General features: G+C 47.1%; 1 protein-coding gene across 1 annotated transcript; it reads right to left on the minus strand.

Moving 5' to 3' along the window:
- Positions 1 to 11,774: 11,774 nt before the first annotated feature.
- On the minus strand, positions 11,775 to 16,493 carry mbip (MAP3K12 binding inhibitory protein 1). Its single transcript, XM_052085591.1, has 9 exons — positions 16,327 to 16,493; positions 15,416 to 15,532; positions 15,118 to 15,300; positions 14,507 to 14,603; positions 14,216 to 14,284; positions 13,850 to 14,008; positions 13,658 to 13,755; positions 12,232 to 12,270; positions 11,775 to 12,125 (listed from the first exon to the last, which is right to left on the minus strand). The coding sequence occupies exons 1-9, from the start codon at positions 16,441 to 16,443 to the stop codon at positions 12,018 to 12,020; spliced, it is 987 nt and encodes a 328-aa protein (XP_051941551.1). The 5' UTR covers positions 16,444 to 16,493; the 3' UTR covers positions 11,775 to 12,017.
- Between the last annotated feature and the right edge of the window lie 4,131 nt (positions 16,494 to 20,624).

Here is a 20,624-nt window from a genome sequence, read left to right on the forward strand (position 1 = left end):
GGTGTTTTATTTTTGCCCATCTAATATTTTACAACATATTCCATATATTTTTGTCACGGACAAACGGCACATAGGAAGGCCGTAGCGCGTATACGAACCTGCAGCCTCTGAACTGAAGGACTCGATTACATGATTCGATGATTCATTCATCCTTCATTCATCTTCCGAGCCGCTTGATCCTCACTAGGGTCGCGGGGGGTGCTGGAGCCTATCCCAGCTGTCTTCGGGCAGTAGGCGGGGGACACCCTGAATCGGTTGCCAGGGAGGAAACCGGAGCACCCGGAGAAAACCCACGCAGGCCCGGGGAGAACATGCAAACTCCACACAGGGAGGCCGGAGCTGGAATCGAACCCGGTAGCTCTGCAACTGTGAAGCCAACGTGCTAACCACTGGACTACCGGGCCGCCCCTGATCATGATTATTATTATTATTTTTTTGCTGGTTTTGCGCTGATTCCAAATCCACCCTCGTTTTTATTTTTTTCCTCAAGCACATCAGGTGGATGTTTTACGCATCAGAGTCAAAAATCTCGATTTTACCATCAACATGCAGAAATTTGTCGATTCGTCGCACGCATGAAAGTCGGCAACCGTTGCGTCGTTGGCTCAAATAAAAAAATCAACCGATCTGATGATACGCAAGAAATAGAAAATCTTGTTTTTTAGCGTACGTTAGCAGCGCCGTCAAATCCATTCAGTGGCACGGCGGTGACCTAATGGCCTTGCAAAATTGACGCGTTTGGCCCACAAGCGGCAGCTGCATTTGACACCCGTTCAAGTCGTCCAACGTTGCTTGCGGAAGCCTCTCGTAAAAACCGCCTGCCGCCATTGAAAGCGCTCTCGTCTTCCATTGTTCGAGTGTACCTAATAAAGTGTCAAGATGGCCTCTTTTTTTTTTTTTTTTTGGGGGGGGTGCCGCTTATCTCCTTTAAGTTCATCTTGTCGCGAAACTCGACGTGACAATTCATTAGCGTTTACCCTCAATGTTTGCGCTCCCCTTCCGACGTACGTTCAAGTGTGTGGGGGGGCGAGGGGGGGGGCGAGGGGGGGGGGAGTAACCCCACCTCCTCCCTTCCCGTCCCCTCCCCGTTTTGCACGAGCAACCTCCACCCCCCCACTCCCTTCCACCGCCCCCCCCCCCCCTTTCATGGCTCAGAAACGTTCCATTCTGCGGGAGTAATCAGAGCTGCGCCTCCAGGCAGGCAGGCAGGCAGGAGCCCCCCCCCACCCCCCCAGCCCCGGCCAAGCCTCTCATCCTCAGTCCCTGCTCAAGAGCTGCTTTAATTAACCATCATACCCCAGATGGGATCGATTCCCCCCCCCCCCCCCACCCCTACCTCCCTTCCCTTCCCACCTCTTCTCTCTGCTTTCTCCAGCATCACTGCTACTTCTTCGTCTTCTCTCTCAAGCGTAATTGCACTGGATTTGTGCCAGCTTGCCCCCCCCGCCCCTCCCGCGCCCCCCCGAGCCCAAAACCAGCCGTGCCCCCCCCCCCCCCCCCTGTAAAGATGGCAGGCCTCTCCTCTTCTGAAACCGATGGCCTCACCTGCTCGATATCTTATTAGTGTCGTGATCTGCGGGGAGCCATCGCGGATTAACCGAAGAGACGGGAGATTGATTTGGGTGCCACGGGTCATACCGGGACAGTTCTTGCCGGGCGTGTATGCGGGCGCGCCTGCGTCAGGGGGCAGCCCGTGCAATCCCTTCTTGGCCCTTTAACCGACTTAACCCTAACATGTCATATTTGATACATGCGTTTTCATGATGTAACTCATTCTTCATATTCCATTCAATCATCCGTATCCAATTTGGTACTGCGGGTTTAAAATATGATTTTCAGATGTGATCTACAGTACATCGTGTTTATCTATGTGATATGACAAATGAGATGGCCAAGAATATTTTTGTGGATTTTTTTATAAAGGTTCATGAAAAATCTGATTTTTTTTTTCTGGCTATTCCTTGATGGCTCGGGCATTACAGGGGTAATCCGTCTCTTAATCTCGCATTAATTATTAATTATAATTAATTATAATTAATTAGGGCGGCCCGGTAGTCCAGTGGTTAGCACGTCGGCTTCACAGTGCAGAGGTACCGAGTTCGATTCCACCTCCGGCCTCCCTGTGTGGAGTTTGCATTTTCTCCCCGGGCCTGCGTGGGTTTTCTCCGGGTGCTCCGGTTTCCTCCCACATTCCAAAAATATGCATGGCAGGCTGATTGAACACTCTAGATTGTCCCTAGGTGTGAGTGTGAGCGTGGATGGTTGTTCGTTTCTGTGTGCCCTGCGATTGGCTGGCGACCGATTCAGGGTGTCCCCCGCCTACTGCCCGGAGACAGCTGGGATAGGATCCAGCACCCCCCGCGACCCTAGTGAGGATCAAGCGGCTTGGAAGATGAATGAATGAATGAATAATTATCGCATCCCAATTATAGATTGCATGAAAAAAAATAAATGGACACCATTTACCTGTCTCAATCTCATCACATGACAAGATAGGACATGATGGAAATGATGAGTTTGTCTTTGGGGGGGCTGAATCGGAATTTCCCCCAAAATCCAGGGGCCCGTGACCAAAACATGCTGTTTTCAAGTCTGGGGAAAGCCCTCCAAAAATGCCCATTATTTATCTGGCCCTGGCTAGAATAAGCGCATGCAATTTGGGAGCTTAACTGTACACACCGACGGCCACTCCCACACACGCACTGGCGGCAAAAAGATGAAATTCCAGTCAGGGTCTTGTAATCTGCTGCGGGGGTACTCTCGAGAAATGACCTGTTGTTGTGGAAGAAAATGGCCGCCTATTGATTATTCATGGCCATGGCAGGCGAGGCAAGTCGGGGTGGGAGATTAACATCTCTTTCAGAGATCGGTGAGTTTGTGGTTCAAGGCGTGTGTTTGCTCGCGCGCGTGTGTGTGTGTGTGTGTGTGTTGTGTGTGTGTGTGTGTGTGTGTGTGCATGTGTGTAAGTGAGGCGGAGTTCTCCTCAGGATTGCTCTGTAATCACAGTCCTCCGCCTGCACGGCACATCTTGAGAGCGGTGTCAGCTGGGCTCTTGTCTGTTTGCTAATAGCGGGGGTGGGCTGGGGTGTATCGCTGGGGGTGGGGGGGTAGGGGGGGTCAGGTCGCTCTCTTTCGTGTCTTGATCCCCAGGTAGGGCGCACGAAAGAGGTGACGCTGTTGAATACTAACACGGGGTGGCTGAAGTTGACGTTCTAATGGCGCTTGTTTTGTCAGCAGGCGGCTTACCGACACACATTTGCGGGTTGGGGGAGAAAGGGGGGGGGGGGGAGGGGTCACCGTTTTCATGTTCTACACCGTAGTATCCGCGACTACGCCGGCCAACAAGAGTGTACGCAGAGATGGCCGCGTTGGCTCGGCTGCTAACTGTTAAGTGGCTAACGGTTAGCTAGTCTGCATGTTGAGTTCAGATTGGCCTGTTAAATTGATTCCGACAGACATTTGGGGGTTGGGGGAAGGGGGGGGGGGTCACCGTTTTCATGTTCTACACCGTAGTATCTGCGACTACGCCGGCCAACAAGAGTGTATGCAGAGATGGCCGCGTTGCCTCGGCTGCTAACTGTCAAGTGGCTAACGGTTAGCTAGTCTGCATTTTGCGTTCAGATCGGCCTGTTAAATTGATTCCGACAGACATTTGGGGGTTGGGGGATGGGGGGGGGGTCACCGTTTTCATGTTCTACACCGTAGTATCTGCGACTACGCCGGCCAACAAGAGTGTACGCAGAGATGGCCGCGTTGCCTCGGCTGCTAACTGTCAAGTGGCTAACGGTTAGCTAGTCTGCATTTTGCGTTCAGATCGGCCTGTTAAATTGATTCCGTGCGGAATAAAAATCAGCGGATATTGCAAAATAGCCACACTTGAAAAACGTGTTCTGTTAAAAAAAACGAACGAACGACATGGTGAAACCTTAAAAAAAAATAAATGCCGAATGTAAACGGGCTTCCATTTTGGAGCCTCAAAAGGAGGCATTAGCGCTTCGAATGGTGCTACTTGATGCACGCCGGTAGGTGCAGCCCTCGCGTCTTTTTGTGCGCTCCAGCTGCTGATTTTCATGGCGTCAGTGCAGAAAAAGCCGGGCTGCTGCGGCGGCGGCGTCTGCCGAGGCCCAGCTGCCAAAGGCGGACGCGGGTGAGTCGGCCATCATTGTGGTGTGATTTCCTCCTCTCCTCGCAGTTGGAGTGTTTTTGTCGGGAGCCGGGGCCACTGTGATTGCCTCTTTGCCACCGGTGTCAGCCTGGGATAATACTAACCCCCCCCTCTCCCCCGACAACCACGATCCTCCCTCCCCCTCGGGAACAAAACAGGATCAGTGCAATCCATTTTCTTTTTCTTGGGCAAAATGGAATAATTTCAAAGAGACAATCCCCCCGGTGGCTGTCCAAGTCTCTGGCAAGAGAATCAAAAGACAACCATCGTGGCACAGAAACTGCAGGCAGAGGCGCTTTGCTGACGCCCCCCCCCCCCCTTTTGCTTCCTCCGGTCTATGTTTCGTGTAGTCCACGCGATGTCGCCGTACATCACGGTGACATCACAGTGAGAACTTGCCGCCTGATAACCTGACTGCTCTTGATTCCAAGATGGTCACTTTTGGCCAGGTCTGTTTTGTTATTATTATGATTATTATATTTTAAAATAATTTTGATGAACACCAATTCAAAAGCAATGTCTGATTTCCCATTGGTTCATTCGCGTTATTTGTTTTATTTGTGTCATTTTCAAAATCTGTGACCGCTGTCAAGGTTTTCTCTCACGAAGAGGAATACCGACCATTTTCTTGATTTGTGTATATCGCTGATGCCAACAGACAAAAGAAAAAAAATTGCAATTTTTTTTTGTTTTGTATAATTGCCCAAAAGAATTGATCACTGCTGAAAATGGCGAAAACCCGCCTCTCTAAAAAAAAAAAAGAGGTTAATAATTGCCTCTAAATGGCACAACATGGCTGCATTTCATTATTCGTGTGGCCTGACGAAATGAAACTCCTCCTCTTACATCCACATAGTTCCTTATCCACAACATGGCACCAAAACAATCGTTTTATACCTGACATGGCTTTGCTTTGAGCAGAAAAATGGGAAACGGATGGCGTTTTCAGCCCCCCCCCCACCCCAAAAATGAACCTGTAGTGATTTGTAACATTCGCAAAGAAAAGACTACTCATTGTTTTTTCAAATATATTTTTTAATTTTTACCGAACTGAAGTTTGCCTGGTATGCAATTCCGATTTGAGAACCATCTGAGCCCACCAGCATATTTACATTGTGTCGATTTGTTCCGCTTGGACACCGAGTACGCCGCCTAAGAGAGAAGGCGGGCGCCCCCCCCCCCCCCATCTCACTTCTACCTCTTCTCCCGGGAAAAGATCCGAGAACAGGGAAGGGAGAAAAAAAATGGTGGCGGGGGACGCTTGACCGGGCTTGAAGAGCGCAAGAGTGTCGTCGTTATGCCTCCCCTCCATATTCTCCGAGTCGTAGATATTCCTGAACAGCACCGCATGGGAAGCGTGTAGCACGTAATAAAAGCCGAGAGGCTCGTAGCACAAATAACGTTTTTCTGGGGAATGTCCGGAACGTTTCGGAGACGCTTGACCGATGAGAGTCCATTACAGCCGATGGAGGGCGATTGACTTTATGCCTCCCTGTGACAAAGCACTGAACCGAAGCACACGCGGCATCCCGTACGTAGTCAGAAAAAAAAAACGGGTACTGTCGGGCTCTATTCTTGTCCTCTGAGGTACAATTTCTTGTGCGGTCACCAGCAGGGCTCACGATTGAACCCCCAGGTACCAAAAACGGTCCTTTAAAAAAAAAAAAGGTCCCCGTTTTGCAAGCGATTGGCAATTTAATGCACCGTCAACGAACTGTCAACGGTTCAAAGCATCCAGGACGCACTGCGGTACACAATACTGAACTTTTTCCATCGGAAGGTCACGGAAGGTCATCGGAAGGTAAATAGAGCACCTCGCTCTATTTATTTTTATTTTTTTTAGCCTTATGGAGAGGAACAGATGGAAGTGCTACTGAGTGTTCTGCCATCTAGTGGCGAAGAGTAATATTACAACTTAAAACTGATCAAGTGTGGTAGGTGAAGCCGTTTAAAAATGTACACCTCGCATCAAAATAGGTACCCCAAAATCTAAATGTCTTATCCATCCCGACCGACGCCCCCCCACCCCGCCCTAAAAAAAATGTGAATTCGTTTTCAAAAAGCCAAAACAGAACTCTACCGTATTGTATCTTATAAACAATGACACAATTAAACATAATCTAAGGAATCAGAATTTGTGCCTTTTAAAAAAAAATTAAACTTAACAGATATTGACTTGTGATGCGCCCACTTCCGCCACCTGGGGGCAGTCTAATTACAAAAAAAAAAATCTTGAGAACCACTGCAATAGACTTCAATAAAATCAAAAATCTAACGTCTACACACTGGACGCAGCGGAGCCATGAGAAACGCTCCGTAATGAAGTACAGTTCGGCAAGTATTTGCGCTCCGCCGACGGAGGGCAGGAAGGGGGAGCTCGGGCTTGGTTGTCGGTGGGGGCTAAGTGTCTCATCAGCATCCAGCTCAGGTGCTGCCGCGGCCCGCGCTCTAACTATACCCCGACTTGATTGTAATTGCCTGAATTCCACTCCCGCTGCCACATTTAACTCCGCTCAGGCCGGCGGTGGCGCGGAGCAGCTGACTTGTTGAGGCCCGAGGACTCCGGGAGGGGGCTGGGGGGCCGGGGGGGGGGACGCTCCCCTTTATTCTCGGGGAGCACAGGTGCATCACAACAACTTTGTCGCCTCCCTCCTCCATTCGTCCCCAGGTTAGAAGGTGAAACGCCGAGCCCCCGAAAAAGCCACTCGACGGGAAGTGTGCAAAAAGTGGAAATGGTGCCTTCAAGGGCATCGAGGAAAACTGGAAACTTTTATGCATTTATGCATTGTTCACAAAAAAATTACATTTTAATATATGCTGTAGAATTTTTCATAATTTCATGAATGTTCTACAATTTCGATGTTTTTTTTTTGGCAGCAAAATATTTCTGTCAAACATGTCATTTTGGGTGGCTCTTATTCCATTGACAATTTATGAATAAATAATAAATAATAGACATTTTCTGAACAAATGAATGACAGAATATATTTTTAAAATGGTTAAAGTTTTTTCTTTAATTTCTTAATCAACTCATATATGAACCCAAGCTTTTTGGGGGGAATACGTTTGTACAATTTTACGAAATATTAATACCACAAGTAAACTGTAGAAAGTCTCATTGTGCTCATGTATGTAAACATCCATAACCATCATACAAGGAGGATTCACAGTCGTTTGTTTTTTTTTAAATGTAGGTAATTTCATTTTTGACAGCAAATTAAAAACATTTTTGTTGCAAAACATTTTCGGATAGAAAATATTCCCCCCCCAACGTGCTCATCATCTTCATACGCGATCTTCAACGGTGGTGCTTGGTGAGTGTTCCGGCTCTGTAACCGTCCTTTTGTTTTGTGTCATTTTGCGACGAACAAGGGCACAAATGAATCACTTCCTCTCACGGGTAACAAAAGGGCTCGAAAATTACCCACGCGGTGGTGGTGGTGGTGGGGGGAGGGGGTGGCGAAGGAAAAAAACTGATTTTCCAGCAGCAACAGAAAGCAACCTCTGCAGGGTTAAGCTAAAAAAGTTAGCCTGTGGCGCTCCTCACCCCGCGATAATGGCTCTGCCTGTAATGAAGAACGGGCTTGTTGCCAACAGGTGGTCTCTCTCCAAAAAAGAAAAAAAAGGAGCAGAGCCACAGCACTCAGGATGATGGGAAGGAAAAAAAGGGGCTGCTGCTGGTGGTGGTGGTGCCTGAAAACCCGCCATGGCAAAAAAAAAGTGTGTCAGAATCTAATGTTCTGCCGAGTGAAAAGCCTGTTTTCTGTCCTTTGTCCCCCACCCCCCCCAACCACCCCCACCCCCCCCAGCAGCGCTCGAGACTCAGCCTTGTTCCTCATTGTTAGCGGGCTCAAACGAGCAACAGTCTTTTTTGACACCGAGCCACCCGGTTGTGAATGAAGACTGGAGCTGACGAGAGTCACAGGAAAAGAGCTTTTTTTCTCTTTTCTGGAGGGCTTGGAGCCCATTAGGAGTTGCCGAGATATGAATAGATATGAATCCTCTCCGGCGACCTCACCGGAGGGAGGGGAGAGAAAAAAAAAAACGTAAAATCCAAAAGACAGGCGGAAAGGGTGTTGGGGGTGGGGGGGGGGGGGGGGTTACGACGACGTTGACAAGGAACACCTCTGTGTTCGCCCCAAAAGACTTGGTGAGACGTGGGGCTGATTGACAGGCGGGAATTAGTCCCGAGTCAATGTGAAAGTGGATGCTTTGTTGTTAGCGTGAAAGGACAAACGCCGCCCGTGTGACCTCGGAGGTTCCACGCTAACGGGAATAGAAAAAAAAAATTTTTTTTTTAATTGTTTCCAAAGAGGGCGGCCCGGTAGTCCAGTGGTTAGCACGTGGGCTTCACAGTGCAGAGGTACCGGGTTCGATTCCAGCTCCGGCCTCCCTGTGTGGAGTTTGCATGTTCTCCCCGGGCCTGCGTGGGTTTTCTCCGGGTGCTCCGGTTTCCTCCCACATTCCAAAAAACATGCGTGGCAGGCTGATTGAACACTCTAAATTGTCCCTAGGTGTGAGTGTGAGTGCGAATGGTTGTTCGTCTCTGTGTGCCCTGTGATTGGCTGGCAACCGATTCAGGGTGTCCCCCGCCTACTGCCCGGAGACAGCTGGGATAGGCTCCAGCACCCCCCCGCGACCCTAGTGAGGATCAAGTGGCTCGGAAGATGAATGAATGTTTCCAAAGACTAGCAGGCACTTCACAAATTAAAATCTCGTGAGTTGGACGTCTTCTAAATTATGCTACAATTTTGGTTCTTGGATTCCCCCCCCCCCTCCTTTTTGACATTACGATATTTTTTTTCTTTTTTTAACACTGCCTTCTGTTTTATTGCGTTTCGCTGGAATAAATGAATCAATAAATCATTCATGCCTTGGTCACATCCTGGCTGGATGACCGGAACGCACTTGACTTTGGAGTCGGCCAATCCTCCATGAAGCGTCTCCAGTTGCTCCACAATGCTGCCGCTTGCCTCTTGACTGCTACTCGTAAGCGGGAGCACATCACTCCGACTCTGGCGTCGATTCGCTGGCTCCCTCAACATTTTCGAGTTTCCTTTTGAAGATCCTATGATTTGTTTTCCGATTTTTTAAATGGCTCTCTGAGCTTCTCTGCATCCGCCCGGTGCCTCCGGTTTTCGGACCAGACACCATTAGAGATACCGAGAACTGAGTTGAGGCTCGGAGGGGATGGAAATTTCTTTGCAATGAACTTTTCGGCAAGCTCCCCCTCACTTCCGATCTTTAAAACTCTTCTTCAGACTCCTTTTTTTAGTCCTTGGCTTTGACTGTTTTTGGTGCTAGCTAGTGCTAGTCTTTGTTCTTAATTTTTTGTTGTCGGAATTATTTTGTCGAAATCGGTGATTGTTTTCAAGCGCTCATGAAATACACCTTGCACAAAAGGATGACCCACCAGGTTCCACCTTCATAGAATGACCCCCCCCCCCAAAAAAAACTGTTCTAATAACGTTGCAACTTTCTCCACTAACATTACAAAAAATTGTAGATTATTATTATTTTTTCTTTTTCCACACTCAAGTCAGGCCTCTTGATTGCTAGCTGCGACTCTAATATGGCAGGCCTCCCCCCCCCCCCCCCCCCCCCATCATTTGTACAACAGCGGCGCAGTTTCTGGCCCGGTTAGCCGAAGTTCCCCGCAGGAGGCCGCAACCCTCGACATGGACTAAAAACAGGCAGGATGAAGATAATGAGATATTTGGCGAGCCACTTGAGGAGGACGCCGGGCTCAATGGGCGCATGATGGGCGGATCTTGGCCCGTCGCATACAACCTTTTGTCCCGTCGCATAATCCATTTGTTACCCTCGGAGCAATTTGTCCTCATTAACCCTCATGAGGGGACCGCATCGGAGACAAAAAGCTCCAGGGGAACAATAAAAAAACCTCCAGAGAACAGAGCCCCCCCCCCCCCCTCATCCCCCCCCAACCCCAAATCCATTTGTCAACGTTGCAGCAGCTCAAGTGGTCCCTGCACATTTCGGACCCCTTGTCTATGTAACATCCACAGAAGGACCCAAGCCGCGCCCCCCCCCCCCCCAAAAAAAAAACTAAACAAGGAACACCTAAAGAAACGAGATTAAAAAAAAAAAAAAAAGACCCCAGAATGCAAGTTCTATTGTATGGAGGTCACTCCATCAATCAAAGAGAAAAAGTAGTGACGTGACGCACAAAAAGCATCTCGGGAGAATTAAACGGTTTACAGTCACGCAAAGATGGACGAATTTGAAGGCGACTTTGGCACCGTTATGTGCCAGTTATTGATCACTGGCCGGATCAAATCGACGAATTGTCGATCGAGCGTCGACGTCATTGACATTCCGCCCTTGACGTGATGTCAATCTTTCAAGACGGCTTTGGCAAGAAAATACGTCTTTGTGCGATGATTAAATAATAAAAATACGACACTGAATTCAGTATGAGACGAAATTGAAGAGCGCTGATACAAAACAAGCTAGCTTGACTGAAAATGCTTTAAAACAAAAACAAATTGTCGCTTTAGTCATTTATGAAGACGACGGCGGCGTCAAGCGCAGCGGAGGCCCGTTTAAGCAGCGGCGGCGGCGGCGGCGCTGCTTTGTTGGGTCTGCGAGATGTTTCGCAAACAAGAGTTGCCATAATCAGGTCATTTGTCATAATGACAACCATTAGCGCGGATCATCAGCAGCGCAGCAGTCGGGCAAAGAAATCAGGTGCCCTCGCTCAGCTTCCTCCCAATTACGCGGCGCGGCGGGCGCACGCACGTGCGCACTCTCGCGGCGAGCAGGTTGTTTGATTTGTCTGCGTGTCTGTTAGACAAATCGCTGGCAACCTTTAACGCTGATTTCAAGCAGTTGTTTTTTTTTTTGTGTGTGTGTGTGCGTCTCAAAATTGAACTTGGAAACGGGAAAAACTTCGTACGATCCATTTGACGTTAATTACGCCAAAAAGTTCCGTCGACCAAGCAGATGCTAACGTAAATAGATAGCGTCTAGCTAGCAAATGCGAAACTGACTGTCAAGGAAATGACAAAAGAGGCACAAAAATATCAACAGATTAGAACCCGGAAGTGAAACTTACTACAACATAAACGTGTGCCTGCTCACATTAGGCAGATTTAATGCTAACGTGGAGAGCGTGTATGCAAATTCTAAGCAAGGAAAAAGGAGGGAAAAAAATATCAATAAACACCGTATTTTCTGTCAAATTATTACTGTATATGTTTTATGTTCAATAAACAAACAAACAATGAATCAGAAGTGGAAATGGAACCCACACAGCAGGATGCTAACGTAGCTGGCATGTAGCATACACTCAACTAAAAAAGACACAATTAGGCAGATTTAATGCTAACGTGGAGAGCGTGTATGCAAATTCTAAGCATGGAAAAAGGAGGGGAAAAAAATCAATAAACACCTACAATGAATCAGAACAGGAAATGGAACCCACACAGCAGGATGCTAACGTAGCTAGCATGTAGCATACACTCACCTAAAAACACACAAAACTAAATATAAGCCACGGAATGGAATATTCACAACTGACAAATGGTACTTCCTGTGACATCGGCCGGCAATGATGCTAACGCAAATGTGGAAATGGAATTAACCACAAGTGCAATGTTTCAAGCGCTAAATCAACTTTTATTTTCACAGGCGAGCGTTGCACTCAAAAAAATTCCAGCAAAAATGAGCCCACAGGAGCCTTTTCGGGTTTCTGTCCCAAATGTATTTGTCACGGAAATGGCCGGGACAAAAAAACGGGCGCCGTTTCCTCGTCATCGCTTTTCGGCGTCAGCCCGAGACCTGTGGCGTCCACGCATCTCCACGCTCGACTTTACGGTTGGGCCGAATTAGCTCAGAGAGGATAATCGGGTCTGTAGACGCGGCCAAATTCGCCGGCCTTCTTCAGCAGGGCTGCTTTGACGGCGCTAATCTTCTCATCCAGTTCGGTCAGGCTGCAGGCCTGAGGGAGCCGAGGTCAAGAGTCAAAAGTCAGTCCCCGCAGCAACGACCCGAAAAAAAAAAAAAAGACAAACGAGATTCAAGGAAATCAAAATTGGCGGCTGTACCTGAGCGGGCGACGTCTTGGGTCTCTTGTGCGCGAGGTTCTACAACAAAAGTACACAACTTTGTGATTAGCAAAAAAAAAAAAAGTCAAAGTCACCGTACGTTTTATTGCCAACTTGTGACATTGTTGTGGAGGCAACTGCGTGGAGCTGGTTGAGCAACAACCCCCCACCCCCAGCCCCCACCCAAAAAAAAAAAGTGGTACTCTTGAGTAGAAAAGACCATGTTGGTTTATTCCGAAACACTCGACATGCAGCGAGTCAAAAGTGGCTGAAGAGCGCAGCACGGCATCAAGAGCCGCACGGAAGAGACGCGAATGCGGCTCATCTCGAGCGCACTTTTGGGAATGCCGTCGCTACGCTACGCTACATGCGCGGCAGCGGCGGACAACCCGCGTCTTCCGCCGAGCCGCGTAGCATTGCGCTCATCTGCTCACGATGACGCGTGAAGTCCCGAAAATATTGGCTCGCCGAGTTTGAAAAATCCTTTAATCTATTTATTTCCATGATTACAAAGGTGATGATCATCTTATTTTATGATTTAAAATTTGATGCCTGGGTCCTTCACCCAGATTCACGCGTGCGTTCTGGACTGCGCCGGATATCTCCCACATCCGAGATGTCGGGCTGTGCATGATGATGCAAAAAGAAAGAAAGAAAAATCGATATTGCCGATTATTTTGAATGACACGGAAATCACGAGGAATACAAACGGACTATATGTTGATTTCAAAATTTTCTATTACACAGGACGGCAATGGCTCGTGATGGGGGAAAAAAAGCGGGAAAGGGGGCGTGGCCTGCAAGGGGCAACCAATCACAACAGGTAAGACATCGTACGCGTCCAATCGCAGGGCTGTTTACAATCGGAAGATGGAAAGACTGATCGGGAGAGCTCGTGAAAATGCCACGATAAGGTACCTGACCCCCCCCCCCCCCAAAATTTTCTCAACTGATTTAGACGATTCACAAAAATGATCCGATTTAACAAATAAAACGGCAGATTTCCGCAAAAATTGCCATCCCTGATTACAGTCCCAAGTTTGGCCGAGCATGTCCCCAGTCCTAAAACGGACGACTGGAAGTCTGCACCGAGTCATGTGACCTGAGTGACACACTTCTATTATCGCCATAACAACAACAAAAAACACACACACACACAAAATGGCCGATGACATGGCACCTCTCCCTCTTCGCCATAAGAGCGACCTGCCAGCCATTTTTTTTTTTTGGTTCACACTCTTGCCTCCGCCAGCTCCAAATTCTCTGCCGGAGGCTCCATTTTTTTTTTTTTTACCGCGGGCGGCTAACGGCGCCCCACGGGTGACTTTGCTACTAACGGCGGACGCGGAACAAGCTAGCAACTTCAATTAGCCGCGTTGACGATGCCGTTCGGTTCCGGGGCGAAATAAAGCGCGCGCGTCCTCACCGTTGACTGGAAGTACTCCGGCGAGAGTCCCTCCAACTGCAGGATGCGGTCCTCCAGTTTCTTTAGCCTCTGGTAGACGCTGACGGGAACCGGGCCCGCTGCCAGAAAAACATCGCAAAAATGATTCATGATGCGGCGAAATTCAAATTCACAGAGGTAAAAAGACAATAAAGAAGCGTTCCTTCCTGCTACCTGTGGGCAGTCGGAGGTGAGTTTCGATGTTGTTGAGGCGCTCCTCGATGGCCGAGTTACCGCAGTCTTGCGTGGCCGGGCGTACTCGCGCCTGATCTCCGGCTTCTCCTTGGGTTCCCGTTCGGGTCTGAGGCCCGTGTGTGTTCACCACTCGTATGACTGTGACCACCCAAATTTTTTTTTTTTTAAATGGAGTCTTATTTGTTGTGTGTATGTATCTGTTCAATTCATTTTTTTTGAAAAGCGGTTCAGCATTTCTATGTTTGGGAATCTGAACACATGGCACCACCGGTGATTGCGCGCAAGCTAGGCGCCGCGCGCGGTAAATGGACCGTGATTGAGCTTTTCATCTTTTCCAGTCCCCACCTTTCACGTGGCTTTTCAAGCCGGGGTACGGCGTGAACACGGCGTCGGTTCTGGCGCAGCTGTCCTGTGCTGAAGACGAAACAAATGCGGCAAAAAAAAAAAAAATGGCGTGAATAAAAACACGGCATTTTTGGAGGCCGTTAGCTACTCCAGCTCGGTTCAGCCTGACCTCTCGCCCGCTGGAAATCAGCTCTCTCCCAAACATTGGCAATCTGTGCGCAGGCTCCCACTCCACACCGCGACACATTCAACCCCCACCCCCCACCCTTCCCCATCGGCCGCCTCGCTCACCCTGATTGCAGTCGATCACGTTGCAAAACTCGCGCACGTTGTTTTCATTGATCTCCATCTGCTTGCGCTCCATAAATGCAGATATCCTGCGCTCGATCTGGAGGGGACGACACGCGTAATGACAGGCGATGGATTGATCGGCCATCAAAAGGGCACCCGCCGAGCATAACTGCGCCGCTGCCGTGATGAGAAAACGGAACGAGGCGGCGGAGGTGTGTGGGCGTGAAGGGGGGTGGGCGTGGGGGGGTTGCATTGCAATTTACATGATGTGGAATGACAATTGCAATTCCAGGTATAACACGTGTGGCGTGATGGAATATTGTTTGCTTGGCTAGCAAAATAAATGCAGAACGGAATGGGGGGTGGGGGGGCCTCTTGTCCTCCATCCACATCCAATCTGAGAGTAATGAGCATCCACTTCATAAATCCATCAAGGACCGGGCCCCCGCTCTCAAAGCCTTCCAAGCGACGCGGGCTCTCGCCACGACGACGTCACTAAAGGACCCTCCGCCCCCCTAACCCCACCCCCACCCCACCCCGTCCCGCCTCTTCCCATCCAAACCCGCCATGCGACGAGCGCTTTAATGAGGCGATGATTAATCATAACCGACCTCCGAGTTGCCGGCGCGGATTTGCACCAAGACGTCATCGGCTGCGCCGGGAGGCGGAGGCGGCGGCGGCGTGGGGAGTCGGAGGGCAGACGAAGACGCGGCGTCACGCGGCGTTTCCTTCTTGGTCTCGGGTGACGCGCGACTCTGAGATTCCGCCAGCGTTTTGAGGCTCTCGCACACGGCCTGGAGCAAAATACAACATCCCTGTGCTTTGACAACAACTCAAGAGCGTTGGATTTCTCTGTCACGTCAAAATAAGTACACGCATGACAAAAAAATCCCAATGCTTGTAGCGTACCTGTAACTTTGTGATGTGCCGCTGTAGACAGTCGTAAGCGTGAGTGGCGTCCGACGACTGAGGACTCACGGCGTCCATGTTGATGTCCATTCTCAAAACGCCGTCACCTAATTTGAGCTGGGACACAAAACGAATTAAAAACGAACTGCATCAAACAAGTATTTCGAATATTCTTTGGGCGGCAAAAAGCTTTCTTTTTATTATTTTCTGAGAGGTTGAATTTGGACTGGTTTTTTTCTAATTTAATAGTTGATCAATTTCTTATTACGTATAATACTTTATCGTTATAAAAAAAATAGAAAGAAACCACAAGATCTACATAATAACGTATCATTTGGAAACACTGACCGAGCTTTCATAAACAAAAGCCACTCAAAAAAAATCCTCCTGACAAACTCAATTAAATGGGGGAAAGTTAGTTGCCCAGTTAATAAGACATTTAAAAAATACGTTGGTTTGGTGCTTACCTATTACCAAAAAAAAACACATTCATAGGCATCAGATTATGGGCACTTGTTATCTTATCGCTTTATAGAGTTCAGTCCATGTACTTATGTTAGTTTATGGTCACACAGTATCTGCCCCATCCAATATGGCTGCGAGGCTGACACAGGAAGGGGCCAATAGGCTCAGCGAGGCATCTACATAAGTCTATGGTAACACAGACCCAGTTACCTCTGCCAGGACGTCGGCTAAACACGTTTACTCCGAAACGTTCTGAAACTCACCACAACTATTCGGGGGCAAAGATATAACGTGATTATCTATGTACTAGCTAAAGCTTTCTGTAATGTTCTGCTCAGACTGATGCCGAACAGAAGCTAGAAGCGTTAGCATGTGAGCTAGCAAACAACATCAACTTGGCTGGTTTCCGCGCTTAAAAACGCTACGGAAACAAACACCGGACCAACCTCTCCCACGACGTCGGACAGGAGCCTGAGCAGGAGACTCATGCAGCCCGAGTAGCTGGACAATGTAGCACTGGAGGACTCCTTAGCAGGAGAAAAACTCTCCCCGGTCGGGTTCATTGTTTTTGCTATTGTGGCTAAAAAAAAAAAAAACGTGGAGAGTAGATTTGCACGCTGGTTGGTTGGAAGAGAGGAAATGATGGCGGAAACGTGGGCGTCACTGTGTGCGCCGAGCCAAGAGAACGAACGCATTCACGCTTGATAGGTAATGTACGGCCTAATTTGTTCCTACATTTTTTTAAATCGGTAAATTTAGTTTTAAAGTGTTTTGATTTACCACCAGTGACAGTTTTATTTTCAAATTTTAGACCATTTCCGTCTGTACACTTCTCATTTGCCTTGAAATACGAAACGTTCATGAGGAAATGTGGGCGGGGCCAACGAAGATGCACTTTCACAAGTGTTTACATCCTAATTTGCTCAGTTATTTTTCATTTTTTTGTATATTTTTGTTGGGAAACACTTTCAAGGTGCTTGTAATTAATTTGCGTTTGTAATTATTCACAGACTGTTTCATTTTCCGGTTCTAAATCATGTTTTGAATAGCTCTCACTTCTCCCTTAACAAGAGAAAAGCACATTTAATGCAGACAGCATCTGTTAAATTCATTCGCGTAACCGCTGCTAAATGGTGGTGGTGGTGGTGGGGAAATCACACTATGATGTGCTTCTGGCTCCCGTTGAAAAATGACATGCTTAACAGTTAACATTGCACTTGATAACTCACAATAAAGCATAGTCACCCTCTAATGAGAACATTGTTGTTAAGTGCAGAGCGGCCTGTTCAGCAGGGGCATTGCCGGCCACAATGGTGATTTTTTGTGTGTGTGCGCCTGCCCATGTTGAGTGACTGTGGGAAAATCTACCTCCTCTATTCATTTTGCACATAATGGCGAGAGAGAGACGGATGAGGACAACAACGGGAAAATGACAGTTGCTGGCAAACGAGAAAGCGCCGTGCCACTCACGCGCCTCATATAAGCTCTCTGGATGGGTTAATCATTTTAGGAAAAGGGGGTCTGAAGACAAGTCCCTTGGTTTCATTTGTCTGGGTTCGACTCCCACCCAAAAAAATGGGAGCGGACCTGTAACACTTGACACGGTTTGACAGACGGAGCCCATGCTCACGATGCTCCCACACTGCGAGAAGTTACGAAATAAGTACAAAACCAAAAAAAAAAAAGGCTTATTTAATTCGCCTCACAGATCTAAAGTGTTTCTGATGTCTGACTTCAACACACAAATTGAATTAAACAATAAATGAAAAGTATTTCCAAAGTAGTTAATTGATTATTGGCATAGTAGTTTTACACTACGACACTGTAGAAATAAAAATGGCGGCAAAATATCCAAAAATTGTAATTGTCTTTTTCGGGTTTTTTTTAAAAATCACAATTACAAATAAAATAAAAATGGCTGTGTGATTAGGACATGTCTTAAAAACAGAAATTTTTCTTACAGACGAAAACAAATAACAACTGTCTCCAAATTTTGTGATATGAAGTCTTGTTTCGTCCCCAAAACAACAACAAAAAAATGTGTTTTCTTTATTTGTCTGTCTGGCCAAAAAAAAAAAAAAAGATGCCTGGGTTTTGGTCCTTGAATAGCAATTCCAGTCATGTGCCCCCCACTCCTCCTGCACACCCTCAAAAAGAAAGTACTTTATGTGAAGATTTTGTGATTTGTATACTTTAAAAAAATACCAAAAAATGTTTGTGTTTGAGAAGAAAATATAAGAATATTTCAATATATTTTGAAATATATCCTGTGTGCTGGACAGAAATAGAAACAATTCTTCAACAAACACTTTTTTAAAAAATACCTGCTCTAACTGTCGCAAAAAGATGAATTCCTGAATCTCAACAAATTTGTAAATGTCTCCATTGTGAGACAAATAAAGGTTTTCTTATCTTATGTGCCCCCCCACAAAAAAATCCCCAAATTTGAAGTTACTTTTTCTTTTCTTTTTTTTGGACTGCAGAACTGCAATGAATGTCCAAATATTGGCGATCTTTTTTTTTTTTTTAAATTCAGTACTTTGTGTTCTTTCCATGTTTGTGTGTGTGTTTTCGAGTTTTTTTGAAAATCATAAAATTTTGTGGTACGTGGACACAGCTGATAACGGTGAGAAAACAGAGTGGGGAATTTTAGGCCAACTGTGAAATGTTTAGCGCGCTCTACATGTGACACTTTTCTCACAGGTCGCATTTAGCTGCTCTTGATTTGGTGACACGCATCATCATGCCCCCCCACTTTTTTTTTTTAATATAATTTTTTTTTTTAAGCGCCTGCACCTGTCACCTGGTGGTCCCGCTGCCTCTATTCAGCCTCATTTACATAACCTCGTTTAGCAGTTCACAAATCAGAGCCATTAGGCGCCGCTCACGGGAGCCGAGGCTTCTAATTTGCCACCGCCTTTTCACAGTCAGCCGGGAAATTGTTGCGCTCGGTAGCCCCCCCCCCCCCCCGACCCCCCCACCCAAAAAAAAGAAAGGTGCGCGTCCTGGCTTTGATTGTTGATTGTGATGGTAAATGTACAGATGATTAGGACGCCCCACACCCCACAGCACACCTCCCCCATCACTATTGATTTCTTGCCAGAAACGCAGCAGGCGACCGATCCCGGGTGGTGCTGGGGAGCCCACGAGAGGAGGAAGTCATGGATCTGCAGGCCACATTTACTAAGGTGCCAATCTTTTTTTATTTTTTTCCCCCCTTCCTTTAATTCAGTTTGCTTTGATTAGGTTTTAGAGTGGGTTATTTTCATTTTTATTTGTTTTAGAGTTAGTTTTTTTGATATATAAAGTGTATTTATTGACAAAAAAGTATTTTTTTGGTTTTTTTTTTAACAATGGTTAGTTTTTATTTTGTGTTGACTTTTATTTTCGGTTTGCTTTGATTAGTTGCTAGAGTCATTGCCCCCCCCCCTCCCCCATATGCTCTGTTTTAGTTGCATTTTTGTTAGTTTTAGTAATTACTTTCGAAATGGAGTCACCCGGACTCAGACGAGTCGACGAATTGGCAAAGTCGACGATTTTGACAATCCTCCGTAATGGCGACAAAATCATGGCATAGTTTGAGGCCAACAGATAATCGTAAACAGCTTTGGGGAGCGCCAAAGTGGGGGAAGAGGCACTTTTGATTTGTGGACTGAATATTTTCTTGATACGGTATCGACATATTTGTAATGGACATTATTATACCGTGTTACACGTTCATGTTTTTATATCTATAAATGTGCATACTGTATTTTATTTATTGTTACATTTTTAGATGAGATTAAAAAATAGATTAATTAGATTAATTAATTACACGCCTAATTAATTAATCACACCTTTTTTTAATCGCCTGACAGCACTGATAAACAACAAAGTAACATAAAAGAGTAAAATGTTCTCCTCTGGCTTTTATAATTTGTGTAAACATCAGGGGAACAAAAACAAATTCCTTTTATTCATGATTTTTTTTTTCCTCAGGAAATCGGTAATCGGAATTTTATTCTTCCAGATCTAGGAATTGGCATCAGCCTTGAAAAAAAAAAGTCCTATCAGCCAAACTTGAACTACAATTCACCCCAAAGCCTTAAATGTCGTTCCGCGCTCCTGCTTCAGCCTTTGCGGTTCCACTGCGTTCATTTTCAAACCTGCAGTTTCAATCCCCCTCAAATTCCTTCCAAATTTTGATCAAGTGTACGTTTATACACCTTTGTTGGCTGCCAAATAGTTTCCTCACCCCCCCCCCCCCACTAAAAAGCCCAGGAGGGGGAAAGCCTCGCGTGCAATAATATGAAAGTTGCGCGTCTGCCGCTTCAATCGGCACTTCGGCGTTTGGCGCAGCATTCCTCAAAGTGCACGCAAAGTGCAATCACTCCAAGCTCCCAAACGGGGGGGGGAGCCTTTTATTGACGCGCCGTCGATTCAACAGGCTGTGAATAGGCCCAGTCAAGAGCCGAAAATATATTTTCAATCTGCATTCAATTTGGCAAAGATGACGGCAACGAGGAGTGCGAGTCACACCGCCGCAAACTTGCCTCCTGCTTGCGCATTGGGTGGGGAGGAGCCATCTTTAATTAATCAACAAATGGCTGCCGCCTCTTGCTCCTCGTCCCCCCTTTCGCGTGTGTTTGCACTTCACGCTCTCTGCATGAGGCACATCCTAAAGATGGCACGAAACATTGCGTAACAGCAGACAACACAATGGCAATGGGTCGAAATGAAAAAAGGTCCAGCGGCAGACTGCCAA

Source organism: Hippocampus zosterae, chromosome 14, assembly GCF_025434085.1.
Source record: "Hippocampus zosterae strain Florida chromosome 14, ASM2543408v3, whole genome shotgun sequence".
Taxonomy (NCBI): domain Eukaryota; kingdom Metazoa; phylum Chordata; class Actinopteri; order Syngnathiformes; family Syngnathidae; genus Hippocampus; species Hippocampus zosterae.